The following is a 17,597-nucleotide window of genomic DNA, read 5'->3' on the forward strand; positions in this document are numbered from 1 at the left end:
GGCGGCCTCCCCGAGGGGTTCGGCCCCGCCGCGCCGCGATCCCCGCCGGGGCGGCGCACAGGCTGCGGCGGGGCGAGCGGCGGAGCGAGCGGCGGAGCGGGGCGGAAGATAGAGGCAGGACTACAACTCCCAGCACACCTCGCGGCGGAGGACTACGCCTCCCAGCGTGCCCCGCGGCAGGCGGGCGGGTGCGGGTCGCGGCGCAGGCGCAGTGGTGCGCGGCGGGCAGTGGGGCTGGCCGGGCTCTTTTGTTCGAGGGAGGCGGACGGAGCGCGGCCAGGCCCGCGGCGCCACCCGACCCGCCCCGCAGGCCCCTTCCCCTCGGCGACCGTTGGCGGGGCTGTGCAAGGTGAGCGGGAGGGGGGCGGGGGGGCGCGACGGTGGGGAGGGACTGGGCGTTACTGGGTGTTACTGGGTGAGGCGGGGGGGGTGCGCGGGAGGTGGCGTGTAGGGCGGTGAGGTGGCGGTTTGTGTGTGGGGGCGGGATGTTGGGGGCGTTGGGGTTAATGGAGGGGTGTTTGGGGTGGGGGGGGTCGTGGGGGGTGGGTGCCGACACAGGGGGGTGTCAGTGGGGGGCTGCTGGGAAAAGGGATGTTATCGGAGAGGGGGTGTTGGGGGTGCTGGGAGAGAGGGTATTCGTGGAGAGGGGGGCTTGGAGGTGCTAGGAGAGGGGCTGTTGGTGGAGGGGGGTGCTGAGGGCCCTAGGAGGGGCTGTTAGTGGAGGGGGGTGCTGGGAGAGGGCGTGTTAGTGGAGTTTGGGGCTTGGGGGTGCTGGGAAAGGGGTTACTAGTGAAGGGGGAGTTGGGGGTGCGAGGGGAGGGGGTGTTAGTGGGGGGTGTGTCGGGGCGCTGGGAGAAGCGTTAGGGTTCTCCCTAACCCTTCCTAGGGTTCCCCCCCGAGAAGGGGGTTTGGGGGTGTTGGCAGGGCTGTGGCCCTCAAAGGGGCTGCAGCGGGGGTAAACCGGGACCTGGAGCGAGGAGGGGCTGGGTGGGGGACAAAGGTGGATCCAGAGGGTCTCTGGGGGAGAGGAAGAGCTGGGGGAGAAGGAGGGGGTGCCGTCGGATAGAGGAGAAAGATGTGTCTTGGGGGGCTGGCGCCTGAGGAGGGAACAAGGGGCTGCTGCAGGGGGTCTGGGGAAATGGGGGGGGTGGGTGGGGGGCTGCAGGCTCCGGCGGGAGGCCGGAGCAGGGTCCCTGCTCGGGGGAGGAGGTGGCATTTGGGTAGGGTGGCGGTTTAAGAACCGCTGCTGGAGCCCCTGGGGTGAGGAGAAGAGGAGGGAGGGAAAGGCTCTGGCTGCTCTGAGAGCGGGGAGGGGACCAGTGTCAACTTTTGGCGGGGAGAATGAGCGGGAAGCTGCTCAGCGGGCTGTGGGAGGGCAGCCAGGCCGGGGGGAGGAGAGCTGTTGGGGACTGAACTGGGGGGACACGGGGCCTTGGGGCTGAGGGAGAGCTCTGCTGTGGAGACCTCGGCGTGGGGCTGGCAGGAGGTGGAAAAGAGGGTTGTGGCTGGCAGGCTGGGAGCAGGGATGTGCTGGGGAAGGGGGGAGATGCAGCGGGACCTGGTTTTGGGTCGAGTCCCTGCTCTTCCCCAGTGGCGGGTGGGTGTCGGGGCAGCCCCCCCGGCACGGCTGGCTTTCTCCGGCTCCTTTGCTGAGGCAGGAGGTTTGGGAGCTGGGGGAGTCACGCCACGCTTGGAATGGGAGTTGTAAAGTGTTTGGGGGAAGAGCAGGACTCCTGGAAAGGGAAGGCGATGGAGCCACAATGGGATTTGTGTCTCCGGACAAGGAGGTGGCAAAGCTTTGCTGAGAAGTGGCAGATGCTGAGATGTGGGGCTGGCCAAGAGGGTGGCAGCAGGGTTTGGCTCAGGATTGTGCTGGGAAGCTGACCCGCTCCCCTGCGGTGTGGAGGAGGTGGCAGGGACGGGAAAGCGGCCTGCGTTTGGGTGGGGGGTGAGCGTGAGCATCCCAGAGATGGGGCGGTGCTCGTGGCATTGGGGGTGATCCGTTTGGAAGCGACAAGCACATCTGTTGTCCATATAAAACTGAGAGATCAAAGTATAAAAGGGCTTTCTGGCTGAATAGTTACAGGCTCTATCTGTGAAAGATTTTATTAACCCTTAAAAACAAAAAAAATTCCCTTGCGCATTTGAGAGAGGAAGGTGTTTGCGATGGGTATGTTTGTAATCAACGGTCCCCGTTGGGTTTGCAACCCAGGCACGGTTTCCTATTAGTGCTTGAGGTGCTGGTAGTGAAAATGATGAGAAACAGATGTGGCTGCTCTAACCCCGCTGCCCAGCGCCGGGGAAATGCAAAAATAACCAGGTGAAGGGCCTGCGAGTGCCGGCGGCTCTTGGGCACAGGGCTGCTGGGGGTAACGTCCCCAGGTGCGGTCCCTCTGTCCCTGGGCACGGAGGCTGGCAGGGGATGGTGCTGGAGGGCCTGGGGCTGCTCGTGAGGAGGGAGGCAGTGCGGTGTCGGGGACACTGGAGAGCTGGGAATCCTCCAGCACTTGGGACAATATTTATACAAAAGGGGGAAGAGCAACGCGAATCCCCGCTCTGATTTCGTGAGCGTTTATCTGATCTTGAGGAGTTCAGAAGTTGTATCTGCCGTCACATAACAAAATTCTTGTCTGTGCGATGGGATTTCTGACCTCTTTTTTCAGCAGGGAGGTAACGTTCCTACTGTTGCCTGTGTGTTTCTCTTAAATCCAGAGGTGCATTCTCTCATGGATTGTGAGTTTAACTGGAAATGGTGTGGCTGAGCTTGAAGGCTATGGCTTTTCTTTAGTTTGGTCTCCGCTCAAAGGCCTGAGCTTTCACTCAAACTTTCCAGAAACGTTTTCTGCTGTTTTCAGGTTCTGGAGAGTGGAAGACTTAACATGCTTGTTCCCACTTCAAAAGAAAGATGCCTGCTGCCTTTCCCTGGCGCATGTGGAATAAACTTGGCGTGCTCCTAAGTCTCTAAAGAGAGGAGTGATCCCAGCCAAGTTTGAGAAAGGCAGGAGGAGGAAATGTTTTAAGTCTAAAACTCATTAAAGCTGAGCTGAACTGTTAATCCTATAAGATGCAGCTAATGGAACTAGTCTGTACTCAAATTAAACCTCTGGGTCTCCACATTTTTTTCTTCTTAGGCTGGTCTTCTTTTCCTTTGTTAAACTTTCTGCTGAAAAGATCAGTGCCAGGCGCGGGAAGGGTGTTAGGTAGAGCTTCACCAGATTCCGAAGAAAGCGTCCCAGCCAGCGGGGCTGAGTGTATTTGTACTTGTCTGGTGGTGGTTTCACTACCTGGATGCTCTTCTCCAGGAGATCTCATGACACCAGCACGTGTTTCGCTCTGATCTGCGATGACATGCCTTCAACACTGGCTCTTGCTCCTCCGTCTGCTCCTCCTGCCCCAGTAACGCAGGCTTTTGTACGTACCTTCCTGCTGGGTCTCTTTCTTCATGGCCTTTTACCGGAGTTTGAATTCTTTTCAAGTGGCTTAGGTGTGTCCTGGATCCTTTTCCTCTTAGCTGCAGACCAAGAAGTTATTCTTTCGCGGTCTCTCTGTTCTACCTTCCTCTTCGCAAAGGATTTCAGCTTTGCCTTGAGTGTTAGGTAAGAAGCAGCAAATGAAAATGGAAATATTTGGCATAGGCCCATCCTGAATTTGTCTTGAAATCATATTTTTCGGTATAAGCCAACTTTTTTCACACATTAATTATATAAAACTGAAGCTGAATTTTAGGAAGCATACTACCGATGAGATCTCTCTCAGGCAGGAGTAATCTAGCTCCAAATTCTATACGCATGAGCCTGCTTGTGTAAACGTCTGCCCTCCCCAAAAATGCCCAGGCGGAATGAAATGGCTTCGTTCTGCACCTCCTTGCACAGAAACTCGGTGCGAGTGAAATGTGTTTGTTTGAAAGCTCTGGAGTCGAGGGAGCAGAGCACAGGGTAAGTCTTCCCTGCGCTGCCTTTCCAAATAGACGGGTATTGTTCAACCTCTCCCCCTTCCTCCAGAAACCAGCCGTGCTTTGGGTGGCTGTGGTTTGTTTTCAATAACTAAAATTGGAGGGTTTGGATGTTCCCGGTCACAGAAGGCTGAAATCTTTGTCGAGCGCTCTGTGTTCCATGGAGGCATTCCTTACGAGGAGGAAGAGGGTGTGGGGAGCAGCTCAGATGCTTTGCAGATAAAGCCACACACTGAGTTCGTGTGTCGTCCCCCCCGAGGAAGGGGGGGAGCTGAAGTTCCTTTCTCACGCTGGAGCTGCGTTTTTGACTGCAGTGCAGCGAGAGGCCTGTGCAGCAGCTTGTCTCTGCTGCTGGCTGGAACGCTAAAACCTGCACCGTCTCTCGCAGCAGACACTGGGAGCTATGGCTTGGCCATAGCTGCCCGGAGCACCTTTCTGGCTTGCAGGCTCTGGTGGCAAAAGCAGATGTTGTCCCCGCCGCGGGGGTGAGTGCCGAGGGGACGGCTCGGCAGCGGGGCGCCGGCCCCGTGCCTGCGTGGGAGCAGACATCTTGAGAACCCACGGGGCAGAGGGGGTCCGTGCAAGGGGGGACACTGGTAATCTGGTGTAAATGCCTCTGGCAGAAGCAGGGGAACATCTGCTGAAAGGAACAGGCCCCGGGTGACCGGGGACTTCAGAGAGGTTGCTGCCTGCCCTGCGCTCGAGGTACGGTTGCTGCAGCCCTTTGCACTGGGATATTTGTCCCTCCCCTTGGCAAGCTCTTTCTCAAAGTGCTCCTGGCCTTGGATTTGCATCTTCTCTGCCCGGTGCTCACCACAATAAAATGACGGATCCGCAGTGTTGCATTGCTTTGCTGCCTCTCTCTGTTTCCTTTTCCACACCTACACACCACCTCTGGTTTTAGCAACTCACCTTGGCCAGCCTCTACCGTTAGACGCTTGGATCCAGTTGCCGTCTTACGAAGCCGCTGGAGTGGCCCAGCAATCCGTCTGAGCACCCTTAGATGCCTTAAAAACCAGTCCATCTCCAAGCAATAACCACAGCGCGTCCGACTAACGTCCTTTTTGGCTGCAGCTGAACAGAAGTCCCTGCTGAGAGAGGGGAAGATCTCGCCTCTCCAGGCTGTCTCGGAGTTTACTTGCTGATTGTAGTCGGAGCTGCGACAGCACCTTCTTGAGAATCTCCTCTGCCGTGGCGTGCTCAGCTCTGGTCCCCTTCTCTGTCGGCCATGTGGTGCTGGAGGAGGAGGATGGAGGGGAGGAAGGCCATCCTGCGCGGGAGGAAGGAACTGCCTGAAGAATTCCAGAGTGAAACACGATCTCTCGGCTTCCTGCTGCAGCGCTGGCTCCTGCTCGGGGATTAGATGCTGGCGGTGGGTCGGAGGCTTTACATTGTTGTATTGCACACCAGCCGAGGCAGCGCCAGGCAGCCCGGCCTCCTCCCCGCCGAGTCCGCAGGCCACCGGGAGCCTCGCTGCTTTGGGTTTGCCTCCGTCCGGCGTCTGATTAAAGATGCTGACAGTGTATCTCAGCCCAGGAGTTGAGGAGGGAGAAGCCTCTCTCGTCCATGTTCTTGTACAGCTCCGTTTTAGTGGGCTGTTTCCAGGTGGTTGGGTTTTTTTCCCCCCTATTGAATAGGGCAATAAAACCTCGTCCTTGGGGGGCTGGGTGTCCTCTGGCATTGAATAAAGGTTCTATGGGGCGATATCCCCACCACCACCTCAGCTGCTGGTCTGTAGAGGGCAGGGAAATTCTCACTTCATTTAACACTTAGAGGGGACTTAGTTTTCACCTTCGGCGGATGCTGGAGCTCTGCAACCAACGCGCAGCACGAGCAGAACAAGCTCTTGCCTTGTCCCTGTCTGCTCTGCAGCCCCTTCAGGTGCCGACCCCTCTTCGGAGCCCACCAGTCAAGAGAAAGGCAGGGGAGGTGTCTGTGCTAAACATGAGCAGAAGGAGGAAAGGGCTTGTGATGCAAAGCCTGGGCTCTGGGACCCCCTGACTTGCCCAGTGACCACTAAACACCCGAGACGGTAGCCACTTTGGCTGGCTTTTATTGCCAGTCCTCTGCCTGGCTGGCGAGTAGCCCCAGCTCTGGGTGCCATGGTGGGGGGGAAGGCATTCGTTCTTCCTTCTGCCCCAACATTGCTATCAAAGGAGGGGGCTGTGGTCAGCTCACGGCTGGTGCCTGCAGGGGTGGGGTGTAAAGGGAAGATGTCCGTCTGCCAGCAAGCGCGGCTGGAGGCTGAACGCCCTGCGGAGCGAGAGCCCGGGCGCTGGCACAGCTTCTGCGCCAAGGTCGGGTTGAAAGCAGCAGTGCAATGGCAGGGTCCAAAGTATAAAAAACGTTGGTCCAGCGCCTGCCAAGTGGGGGAGTGCTGCTTTCTTCCTCCGCGTTCTTCCACGCTCCTCCTCGCTGCCCTCAAGCCCCATCTGAGAGATAGCAGCAGAGACGGCGTGGTCTGGAGCCTGCTGGCTCGGCTCTGCTCCCTCCCGTCCTCTCTGCTGTGGCTTCTGCTGGTCAGAACTGGCCGTACGTCTTTTGAGCTTTGTGGGGCTTGGTTTTAAGCTTTCTCCTTTGAAGGATACTCTTAACAGCAGCTGCTCAGCTCAGCAGCATCTTGCGCACAAGGGAGCCTGTCCAGCTGTACCCCGAGAGCTGAGGCTGTTGCTGAGCTCGGACATCTCCTTCAGCCAGCGTAAATCTGCAGGATCTTTGTTTTGCCGTATAAACCAGCCCCGGTTTGCATAGATTTTCCCATATGAAATTTATTCTAGAAGATTTGTGATAACCCGAGTGCCAAAACGAAAAGTTTCCAGGCAGGTAATGTTTGACCTGCTCACCAGTCATTTTGCTTGGCAGAAGATCCGTGTTTTACTGGAATAAAAAAGAAGTGTTCCTCAGCGTTTGGGCTGTGAAAGCTCCTCGGGCAATTCTTCATCAGGGTGGGGTTTGGGGAGGCTGAGGTACGGAGTTGGTTTCAGGCAGTCTGGGTCCCGTTGCCAGCTTTGCCAGCGGCTCTCCGTGCTGGCGTGGCTGCCTACCGGAGATAACAGATGGGGAGACTCAGAACCTCCTGACCCTTTGGTTGATCTAAATCACTGCAACTTGTTCGGCGCGCTGGGCTGGCTGCGCGGACTTCTTTGGAGCAGAGGCTGGTGATGAGGTCGGGGTACTCGAAGGCTCTGTATTTTTCTTGAACCTAAAGAAAAAGCCCTTCCCACGTGAGCAGATCATAGAAACACAGAATGGTTTGAGTTGGAAGGGACCATTAAAGACCATCTAGTTCCACCCCCTGCCGTGAGCAGGGACACCTCCCACCAGACCAGGTCGCTCAGAGCCCCGTCCAACCTGGCCTGGAACGTTTCCAGGGATGGGTTCAAGTTATGTCAGGGGAGGTTTAGATTGGGTATTAGGAAACATTTTTTCGCTGAAAGGGTTATTAAACGTTGGAACAGGCTGCCCAGGGAGGTGGTGGATTCACCATCCCTGGAGGTGTTTAAAAAAAGGGTAGATGGGGCACTTAGGGACATGGTTTAGAAGTGGCTTTTGTCAGGGTAGGTTAAAGGTTGGACTTGATGATCTTAAAGGTCCCTTCCAACCTCAACAATTCTATGATTTCTATGGGGCATCTCCCACCTCTCTGGGCAACCTGGGCCAGGGTCTGCCCACCCTCAGCGTAAAAAATTTCTTCCTTAGATCTAGTCTGAGTCTTCCTTCTTTCAGTTTAAAACTGTCCCCCCTCATCCCATGGCTCCCCTCCCTGCTCCAGAGTCCCTCCCCAGCTTTCCTGGAGCCCCTTTAGGGACTGGAAGGGGCTGGAAGGTCTCCCTGGAGCCTTCTCTTCCCCAGGCTGAACCCCCCCAGCTCTCTCAGCCTGTCCCCACAGCAGAGGGGCTCCAGCCTTCAAATGGTTTTTGTGGCCTCCTCTGTCCCCTGGCGGGGCTGTGTGGTGGCTCATGGTCTCGGCTACAGAACTGGGACCTGTCGGTTTAACTGGTACCAGCCAAGAAGCGGCTGGAGAGCGTTTGCAAGGACCAGGGGTGTTTTTAGCAGAACCACTTGCCCCACAGAGGGCAGGGACGAGGCGCATGGCCATCCCCCCCAGCAGCGGGGGGAGACTCTGACCCGGGATCTGCCCGGCTGTGGTGATTTTATGGTCCAAGCTGGGTTTCAGCAGGGAAGCGGGGCCTCTCTGTGGTTTTTGGCTCTCTGAGGTGTTTCGTTTCAGCCTGGGGGAAGCACCCGGCGTGTTGGCAGGGCTGCTCCTCCTCCGCGGTCCCCACCCCGCGCCAGTGGAAGGCAGAGCTGCGCCGAGGGCCGCACGTCACGCGTTACCTGTGTGCTGCGGCGTCTGCGGCAGGTAGCCTTGGGCTGTGTCGGGCCAGGGAGTTCTCCTAGCTCTGCATCGCTTCTCACGCTTCCCAGCAAGCACTGGATATATATGCAGGAATTTTTGACTGTCTAAACAGCTCTGGAAGATACGGGGGGGAAAAAACGTTTTCTGGGTTGGTGAATTAGATAAATATCCCAGAGTGCACATCCATAAACCAGCAAAGAAATGAATATTGGGAGCTCGGTATCAGGGACTGTGACTTGTATTTAACTTGGATTAACTATTTGTTACCTTTTAGTTAATATCAGCGGCATGGTATCTTCTCCCCACTGCTGTACAGCTCTGCAAATGCTTTCTGCCGCTCAAGGCGGGGTTGGGCTAAGCAAAGGGCAGGTCAGCGAGGTGAGGAAGGAGCAGGTTGAGGGGGGACGCGTGGGACTCGACAGAGGAAGGACAAGGTGTGGAGCAGCTGACGTGGGATGCCGCTTCATTCCTAGAGGTCAGTGGGCAGCAATGGGAGCAGCAAGGTCAAGACACGGTGTACTGAGAGCGGGGACAAAGTATGGGTGGAGTCAGGTGGGGTTTTGGTGGAGTAGGTGAAATAAGGTGCTGGGGAGACAAAAAGGCCAAAGCCGGGTGTCAGAATGGTGTCGTGTAAGTGCAGCAGCTCCTGCTGGAGATTCCTGTTGGCCTTTCCAGCTCCAGGACCAGCCCAGCCCAGCTCTTGGTGTGTTACCTACTTTGTAGGCGCCCGTTTTCTCCAAAGCAGCGTTCCTGTGCTGTGCTTTGCCTCTTGCGTACCCAGTATGTTTGCTGCCCGGCAAAGGCAAACCCGACCTTGACACAAACATGTGGTTCTCTCTCCTCTTTTAGCAGCGTCGCCCGTAAGCTGAAAAACTGGCCAGCACAATGGGAAAAAAACAGAACAAGAAGAAAGTAGAAGAGGTCTTAGAGGAAGAGGAGGAGGAGTATGTGGTGGAGAAGGTCCTGGATCGGCGAGTGGTAAAGGGCAAAGTGGAATACCTGCTGAAGTGGAAAGGCTTCTCGGAGTAAGTGCCTGCCTTCTCTTCTGCCTTTGGCTCCCGAAGGCTCCGGGCGGGTGGCTCGGTCTCCCTGCGCCTCTCTCCTTGTCTGTAAAAGGAAGCTAACAGGCCAAGGGCAGCCGTGGTGATAAAAACAGCGGTGCTAAATGCCTCGAGCTCTAATCAGGGCGACGAGAGCACAGCCTGGGCGAGAAAGTCCCGTTTCTGTCTCGCAAACAGGCTGTGCAGCGCCGTGGTGGGGCTTCCCCCTCTTAAACCTTGTGTGAAACAGGCAGCCAGATAAAATGAATTGCGTTTCTCTCCCGAAAAGGGAAATAACTGCCCTGCCCTCTGGTATCCCAGCCTGGATCGGGGCAGGGTCCTGTTTCATGGGATGAGGACATCCTCATCCAGACTGCTGCTTCTCTCGGCATCTCCGTGTGACCTGGTGCCCAGGACTTTTCTTGGCAGGGAAAGCTGCAGCGAGCTGCCCGTATGTAAAACTAAGCTGTTGTCTTTGATTGCAGTGAAGATAACACATGGGAGCCAGAGGAGAACCTCGACTGCCCAGACCTCATTGCAGAGTTCCTTCAGTCCCAGAAAACCGCACACGAGAGCGAGAAGTCCGAGGGAAGCAAGCGCAAAGCGGAGTCTGACACGGAGGATAAAGGGGAGGAGAGCAAACCAAAGAAGAAGAAGGAGGAGGTGAGGCGGGGGGGGTGGTTTCAGTGCTCACCTCCGTACCCCTGCGTTTGGCACGGTGTCTAGCAGCTGGAGCAGCCACGCTCCAAACCCGCAGTCAAACTCTTCTCCTGCACGGAGGGGAAATGATTTCACTTCAACGAGACACCGCTGAAGTGCTTTTGAAAAGCTGTAGCTTTCGGAAGGAGGCACGAGCTGTCGTCTAAGCCAGGCCTCTGAGCGAATCCAGAGCCAGCCCTAGCACTAAAGGGAAAGGCCAGATCTTGAACCAGAAGGGTAGAGAGCCCCAGCTTCTCCTGAAGAACCACACAAGGGGTGAAACCAGAGGCAGGAGTTACCTGTTGCCCCTTGAAGAGAGAGAACAGGGTGGAGCAGAGAGCCTCCTGCTCAGGGGGCTCATGTTTGCTTGGGAAAAGGGGCAGTAAAAAGGCTCTGCCGTCTGGTTTTCATCCCAGGAGCTACGAGTCTTGGCCAGCACGAGAGTTTGACCAGCAGAGCCTTGGAAATCAGATCCTCTGCTTGCTGCATGAGCAGGGCACTCCGCTGGGCTGCCCCGGGGCCTGGCAGAGAGAGGTCACCTCTGTGCAGTGGGTTTACACCTGGGTGGTCGTCACAGTTCCCCACTGGCCTTGGTCTGAGCACCAGAGCCCTTCTGAACAGCCACCAGTGTGTCCTGGTGACCAGAAACAGGGTTGTGGCTGTCACCCTGCGATGCTTCAAGTGGAAACTTGTCTCTTTTCAGTCGGAGAAACCGCGAGGCTTTGCCCGAGGATTTGAGCCAGAGCGAATCATTGGTGCCACGGATTCCAGCGGGGAGCTCATGTTCCTGATGAAGTGGTGAGTGTGTCTTTGTGTCTGTCACTTCTTCACTTATTCTGTGCCAGAGAGGGAAGGACCTGCGCCTGGGGAGTCCCTGCTACCTGGCATGAAATCTCTCGCGATGGCACTGCTGCCTGAGGTGACCCTCTGCGCTGAGGCTAACGTGGATGTGAAACGAGCAGGTAGGGCCCTCGGGATTGTGTGGCTCTTAAGATGTCCCCCGGCAGCAGGCGCGAGCTTGGGGAGAGAGAGGGGCGTGGCGTCATGGTGTGCGGGCTGCAGTTTCGGAAGGCTGCACCCAGAGGAGAGCCTTGACCATGACCACGTCCCCTTCGGCCGTAGTGACACAGGGCTTGTCGCTGGCGCAGGTGGGAGCCACACCAGTCCGGCGTAGGTGTGGGAGCCGTTTGCTTTTGCACCGTCTCAGGAGTACGGAGTGGCTGAGGGCAGGGCCGCAGCTTTGATTTGGCTTCTCTTCCCCATCCCCGACAACACCGAGCTGAACTGACGCCTGAATTTTTCCTGGGCTCACGTGCTGCTTCTCCCCGCTCCAGAGCCACTCGGGAAGGGATCGCTCAGATCCCCTGAGCAGCTCGGGGACTCTGTTTACCTACTGCTTCTTGATTTTTAATCCGGTCTCCACTTCTTCCATCTCCCCTCCGCAGCCCCCTAACTTGCACCTCTGCTCTGGCCTGTAGGAAGAACTCGGACGAGGCCGACCTGGTCCCTGCCAAGGAAGCCAACATCAAGTGCCCCCAGGTGGTCATCTCGTTCTATGAGGAGAGGTTGACATGGCATTCCTACCCCTCAGAGGACGATGACAAGAAAGAGGACAAGAACTAACCCCTGGCACCCGCCCTGGCCAGCCTTTGTATAAAGATCTGAACTGTGGGTTTGAGCAAGAGGGAGAGAACGCAGCTCTGCTCGGTTGGGAGCGTAGCGATGGCTGAAGAAGATGCCCTTTGAAGAGACCAGTATGGTTTCTGTGCCCTGCAGCTGTTCAACTGCTTTCTGCAGCTTCATGCTGTGTACAGATTCAAACCAGCCCGGCTCAGTCTTGGGGGGGTGGGAAGGGAAGGGAAGGGGGAAGGGAAGGGAAGGACAGGGAAGGGCAGGGGGGATACCGGGGGGGTTTGGGAGGGAGGAATTGGGGTGTTTGTTTCAAGGCTGACTATTTTGCAGCTTGTGGTAGAGGAAGCAAAGCCCCTTCCATGAAGGACTCTCGCTGGTATGGGTGGGCTGGGGAGGGGGAGTGCAGATGGATACTGCTTGTTCTTCAAAGACCATCTCAGCAACCCACAGCCTTCTTCCCAATAGTGTTAACTCTGCATTTTTACGGCGTAGCATGTGTGTAGGTTTTTTGGTTTTTTGTTTTTTTTTTTTTGGTTTTTTGTTTTTTTCTTTTGCTATTTACTGGTGTATCGGTTTGAGGGGCTGGGGGGAGGGATGTGGGGAAATTGGTCTCTTGTTTAATCGGGGAGGGAGGGAGATGAGGTCTGGTGACAACGTTTCAGATCATTTCCAGATCTTCTTTAGAACCTGAATTCAGAAAAGAAAAAAAAAAGGGGGGGTGGGGGGGGAGAAAAAAAAAAAGCACCCAATATTGATGACAGAACACAGGACAGTGACGTGAGACTGAAACTGTGAATGTCCAAAGCTTTGGAGCCAAGATCCTCAAAACCCTGCGAGCAATTTTTGGGGGGGGGGGGGGATGAGGGGAGACTTGTGAAAATGCAAACTTGTGATTCGTATTGTCCAGAACTGCCAGTTACTGACACATGCATTGTATGTGGGAGGGTGGGGTGCGGGGGGGGGAATGGATTTTAACCCTTTAAAAGCCTTTCTACCCTTCTTTCCGTTATAAGGTGCTATTTCTCAAAATTGGGCGGGGAAAGAGGCTTGACTACTTGTTCCTTTTCTCCCCCGAATTCGACTGTCCAGCCAGCAGCATTGGGAGCCCTTTAGTTGTGGGAGGGAGAGGAAACCAACAGCAGCACAAGAAAAAAAAAAAAAATCAATTCCGTATTCTCCCATAAGAAGTGATTGTTTGTAGGAGGCCAGACCTTGGTGCTGGAGCCGGATGCGTGACCCTGAACCTTCTGAGGGGTTTTTTTTTCAAATCAGATTTATTACGAATACTGAACTATTTAATGTCTGGAGTCATGAGCCCCACCAGACTCCTGGCACCTCCTTGTAGGGTGGTATGTATCTAGACTTGCATTGTACAAACCTTTTTTTAAAAGCATGTGTTTAGGTTTCTGTGAAAACGTTGTTTAAATGTAAAGTACGTGTTTGGATTTTAACTTCATACCAAGCTCTGTCAGTTTTTGTCTCAATAAAATTTTAGATTTATAATCCTGATTTTTTTCTTCTCTACCAGCTCTTTGTGCGGGAGGTGAGTGACGAGGTGTAGCGCAGGTGACGGAGGGCAGTTAGCCTGCGGCCGTGGGTCCCTCTCCGCGAGGGGAGCTCTGGCGCAGCCCCGCTTAGCCGGTGGCTCCCGTCTGGGTGTCGACAGCGGCAGGAGCTTTGGAGCAGCTGACAGCAGGTTCTGATTTGTGTTGACTTCCATCTGGAGAAGAGCAGTGTCCTAGAGGTTAGTGTCTAGAGGCCCGAGTCGAGTCTCGCCCCTGGAGACAAGAGGAGGAGCTGTGATTCGGGACCTCCGTTGATGCGGCAAGATGCTGCTTGAGCCGGGAGCGAGCGCCGCGTGTGTTCCTAGCCGGGATCCGGCACCGGCAGTGGGGTAAGTGACCTTTTCTTCAGTTCTCATCCCAACATCGAGCAGACTCTGTCACTTTGCATTTACGGCTGGGTTTTTAAAGCCCTGGCAGTGGTTCTGTTCAGTATATTCATTAATGACTCGGACGAGGGGACAGAGTGTATCCTCAGCAAGTTTGCTGATGGTACCAAACTGGGAGGGGTGGCCGACACTCCGGAGGGCCGTGCTGCCATCCAGCGTGACCTGGACGGGCCGGAGAGCTGGGCAGAGAAGAACCTCATGAGGTTCAACAAAAGCAAGTGTAGGGTCCTGCACCTGGGGAGGAAGAATGCCAAGCACCGGTACAGGTTAGGGGTGGACATGCTGGGAAGTAGTTCTGAGGAGAAGGATCTGGGGGTCCTGGTAGACAGTAAATTATCCATGAGCCAACAATGTGCCCTTGTTGCCAAAAAGGCCAATGGCATCCTGGGCTGCATAGGGAAGAGTGTGGCCAGTAGGTCGAGGGAGGTCATTCTCCCCCTCTACTCTGCACTGGTGAGGCCACAACTGGAATACTGCGTCCAGTTCTGGGCTCCCCAGTTCAAGAGGGACAGGGAACTGCTGGAGCGGGTCCCGCGTAGGGCAACTAAGATGATTGAGGGACTGGAGCGTCTCCCTTCTGAGGAAAGGCTGAGAGAGCTGGGACTCTTTAGCCTGGAGAAGAGAAGGCCGAGGGGAGACCTTATTATGGCATACGAGTATCTGAAGGGTGCGTTGGAGGAGGACGGAGCCAGACTCTTTTCATTGGTTCCCAGTGACAGGACGAGGGGCAATGGGCACAAGTTGGAACATAGGAAGTTCCGATCAAATACACGGAAAAACTTCTTTACAGTGAGGGTGACAGCACTGGAACAGGCTGCCCAGGGAGGGTGTGGAGTCCCCTTCTCTGGAGATTTTCAAGCCCCGCCTGGATGCAGCCCTGAGTGACGTGCTCTGGGCGATCCTGCTTTGGCAGGGGAGTGGGACTGGATGATCTCTAGAGGTCCCTTCCAGCTCTGAAGATTCTGTGATTCTGGTGACCGTTTGGCTGAAGATGGAGACGGCTTTGCTTGAGTCTCGGTGCGGACTTGCTGAAGGCCATAAGCTTTGTGCTTGGAGAAGAGTAGGCCCGTCCTCTGCTCAGCAGTAGCACGGACGGCGGAGTGGGCTGAAGCCAAGGGAGGAGGAGTGTGGTTCCAGCACAGAGGTTTCTGGGTGTTTGCAGGGTGCAGGATGGAGCAGGGAGAGGCCGGCAGGTTCTGGGTGGTGTTTGGGGCTGAACGGGGGCTCTGTCAGCCCCTCGCTGGCACTCGGAGCTGCAAAACTACGCAGCCAGTTGAAATCCGGGTTATTCGCAACAGCACAGGCTGTACCCAGTGGGACGGCGAAATGTCTGCCCTGCCCCAGCAGCCAGCACGAGCAGCAATTAAACCTGTATTAATTGCTAGAGATGGAAGGGGTATCGTCCACTTAATTGAACGTAAGAAGGCTGCGGTTCCCCGGGGAGGCTCCCGGGCGATCGATGGATCGCAGCAGGTAGCTGGAAGATGCGCGTTGCTCCATCCCGGGGGTGGGACTGCGGACGCACCGGGTCCAGGGGGCTCCTGGTGAGCTGCAGGCAGGATTTTGGGTACCGGTTGTCTCTGTGGCGCTGTGTAAGCAGGATGGGTCACCTCGTGCTCGGACATCTGTGGGCGATGATGGTGAGGTGGTCCTCGCCCAGGCTTAGTGGTCCAGGGCTGGCAGAAGCCGGGCAGGGAAGGGCAGAGGCATCTCCTCCGCCGCAGAGACCGGCAGAAACCACGCCGAGGGCTCGGGCAGCAGCCGGACACCAGTTAAAAGTGCCGCTGAGCCGTGGCTCTGGCCGGGATCAGAGGGAGGAGGCCCCGCTGGTGGCTAAGTGCTTCCTGCTACGGCGAATGAAAGGTCTGCACTTCACCTGATTAGGGGCTGGCAGGCAGCCGGCGCCGCTGACGGCGCATGGCGTGACACACGGGTGACAGCGGCGGAGGAGAGGAGCTGCCGAAGCGCCCGTCTCGCCCGCCCCCTCCTCGCTGCCCGCAGGAGGCCGGTGCTCGGCCGCCCGGCGCGGGCTCTGACGGGCAGGGAGCCAGAGGGGAACGGATTTTGTCAGGCTCGTTCTCAGCTTGGGCTTTGCTGCGCTGAAGCCGCGGCGGAGGCTGGGGGCCGGCGCTTTGCTCACCTGTAGCCTCTGGATGGGGAGATGGGGGTTTGCTGGGGGGTTCGTGCGGGAGCGGGGAGATGGGTGAGTGCGGGAGCGGAGCCGGGAAGTAAAAGGTCCCGTTCTGCGGGGGGGAGGCAGCACAGGGGGATCAGAACCCAGGGAGAGCAGAGAGTCCTCCCCTGCTGTGTCCCTGCTCCGCTCGGGGAGGGGACAGTGACCACGGGGAGGGCTGAAACCTTCTCACAGCATCACCGGGGCGGGGGAATCCGTGCGGGGTTTTTTGCAAGCCGGTGTTATGGTCTAAAACAGCCCCTGAAGGAATATCTGAAATAAATACCCTAGAGCCCAGGAAGAGAGACAGGAAGCACCTCGGAGTGTGTGTTTTAATGCTTCACGTTCCCCTTGGCTGAGCTGTGGCCTGGCCTGGGCTCAACTCCGGCAGACGGAGCAGATGAACTCTAACAGTCCCGTACAGAGAGGTTTAATCCGCAGGAAAATGATGTTTGTCCCATGGGAATGCCAGGGGAAGACCCTCAGGGAGCAGAGCGGGGCCGGCAGCGCGCTTTTGGGTGGTTCTTCTGGTCGTGTCCGGCCACGGGAGGTGTCCAAGGCCGGCGGACACAAGGCTTTGGTGCCCCCAAAGCGGCGTCTCAGCCAGGCGGCCTGGCTTTTGTGGCTCAGATTATTTAATACTCGATGTAGGGGTGCGGGAACTGCGATGGAATAATGCTGCCAGATGAGAAAAGGCAGCGCCAAGGCGGCGGTGGGCATTAAAGCCTTAGAGAAAGGCGTCTATAACTAAAAGACGTGGAGCCGATGGGGGCTGAGCCACAGGGACGGCATCGCAAAGTACTTCTTTGAAGTGCAGCGGGCCGGGACCAGCCCAGTCTCTTGCTGGTGCGTGAGCGGTTCCCAGGAGCAGTTTTTCCGTCCCCAGTTCATTCATCCGAGCGCTTGTGATGTTTTTCTGCGGGGCCTGGGCTCCCGCCCGCCCTGTTCGGAGGCTTCAGAGCAGCCTGTCCCCGTCCCCGGGGTCTGCCCGGCCGGGCTCCCTGCGCTCAATCCCCCACACAAAAGAGCAGCAAAGTCAGGGGCTGCCCTTGAGCCCGGCTGGACGCAATGCGAGCTCCGCTGAGCCCTGCCCCGGGGAAATGGGGCTGCAGACCAGGGGCTGGAGCCAGCCCCGGCCTGGCAGCTGCCCGCCGGCTCGTAGCCAGCCCTTCAGAGCCACCAGCCCACACAGGGATGGCCACGGTGCAGCCAAAAGCTGAGCCGAGGGGTCCGCAATGCCCCTCGTCGGCTCCGCTGCTCCGAACGCTGGTCCCTCCAGGCAGTGGGACGAAGGGCTGTGTCTCCTCGCTCCCGCAGGGAGAGGACGGGCAGGAGCCGGCCTGCAGAGCCCCGTATAAATGCACTCAGGATTGAATAAACTTTGGCTCCGTACCCAGCGCTCCAGCCGAAACCTGCGGGGAAGGTGGGGCCGGTGGAACAGCAGCAGCTGCGAGAGGGACGGGAGGTTTCGAGCTGCGCCGATGCCGGTCGCTCGCCCAGGACCCGGAGGGGAAGCGGCAAGGAGGGGCCCGGGGCTGTGCCGGGGTGGCTCTGCCCCACACGGGTGGCCCCGGCGGCTTTGGCCGAGGGAGTCGCAACTTGTTCCACATTTAACCAGAAACACACTTTTCCTCGGCTTTGTTGAGAAGATGCTGTTGGGAAGTAAGGAAAAACCCAAGCGGCTGAGCCAGAGCTGGCTGTTCCCTGCAACCGCGGAGCCTTTTATTCCCCTCCCGGGCTGTTACCTGCCGGGACAGCGGCAACTCCCTCCCCAGACCGTGGCTGGAGGC

At 57.1% G+C, this 17,597-nt stretch overlaps 1 protein-coding gene across 2 annotated transcripts; it reads left to right on the forward strand.

Moving 5' to 3' along the window:
* The first annotated feature begins 189 nt into the window (after positions 1–189).
* CBX1 (chromobox 1) lies at positions 190–13,192 on the forward strand. Of its 2 annotated transcripts, none has more exons than XM_063354229.1 (5): positions 190–349; positions 9,162–9,337; positions 9,838–10,015; positions 10,755–10,849; positions 11,530–13,192. In XM_063354229.1, the coding sequence occupies exons 2-5, from the start codon at positions 9,198–9,200 to the stop codon at positions 11,672–11,674; spliced, it is 558 nt and encodes a 185-aa protein (XP_063210299.1). In that variant the 5' UTR covers positions 190–349; positions 9,162–9,197; the 3' UTR covers positions 11,675–13,192. The 2 variants fall into 2 exon arrangements, with proteins under 2 accessions (XP_063210299.1, XP_063210300.1); XM_063354230.1 differs by having other exon boundaries at positions 9,165–9,337.
* Positions 13,193–17,597: the final 4,405 nt, after the last annotated feature.

This window comes from Chroicocephalus ridibundus, chromosome 17 (genome assembly GCF_963924245.1).
Source record: "Chroicocephalus ridibundus chromosome 17, bChrRid1.1, whole genome shotgun sequence".
Classification (NCBI taxonomy): domain Eukaryota; kingdom Metazoa; phylum Chordata; class Aves; order Charadriiformes; family Laridae; genus Chroicocephalus; species Chroicocephalus ridibundus.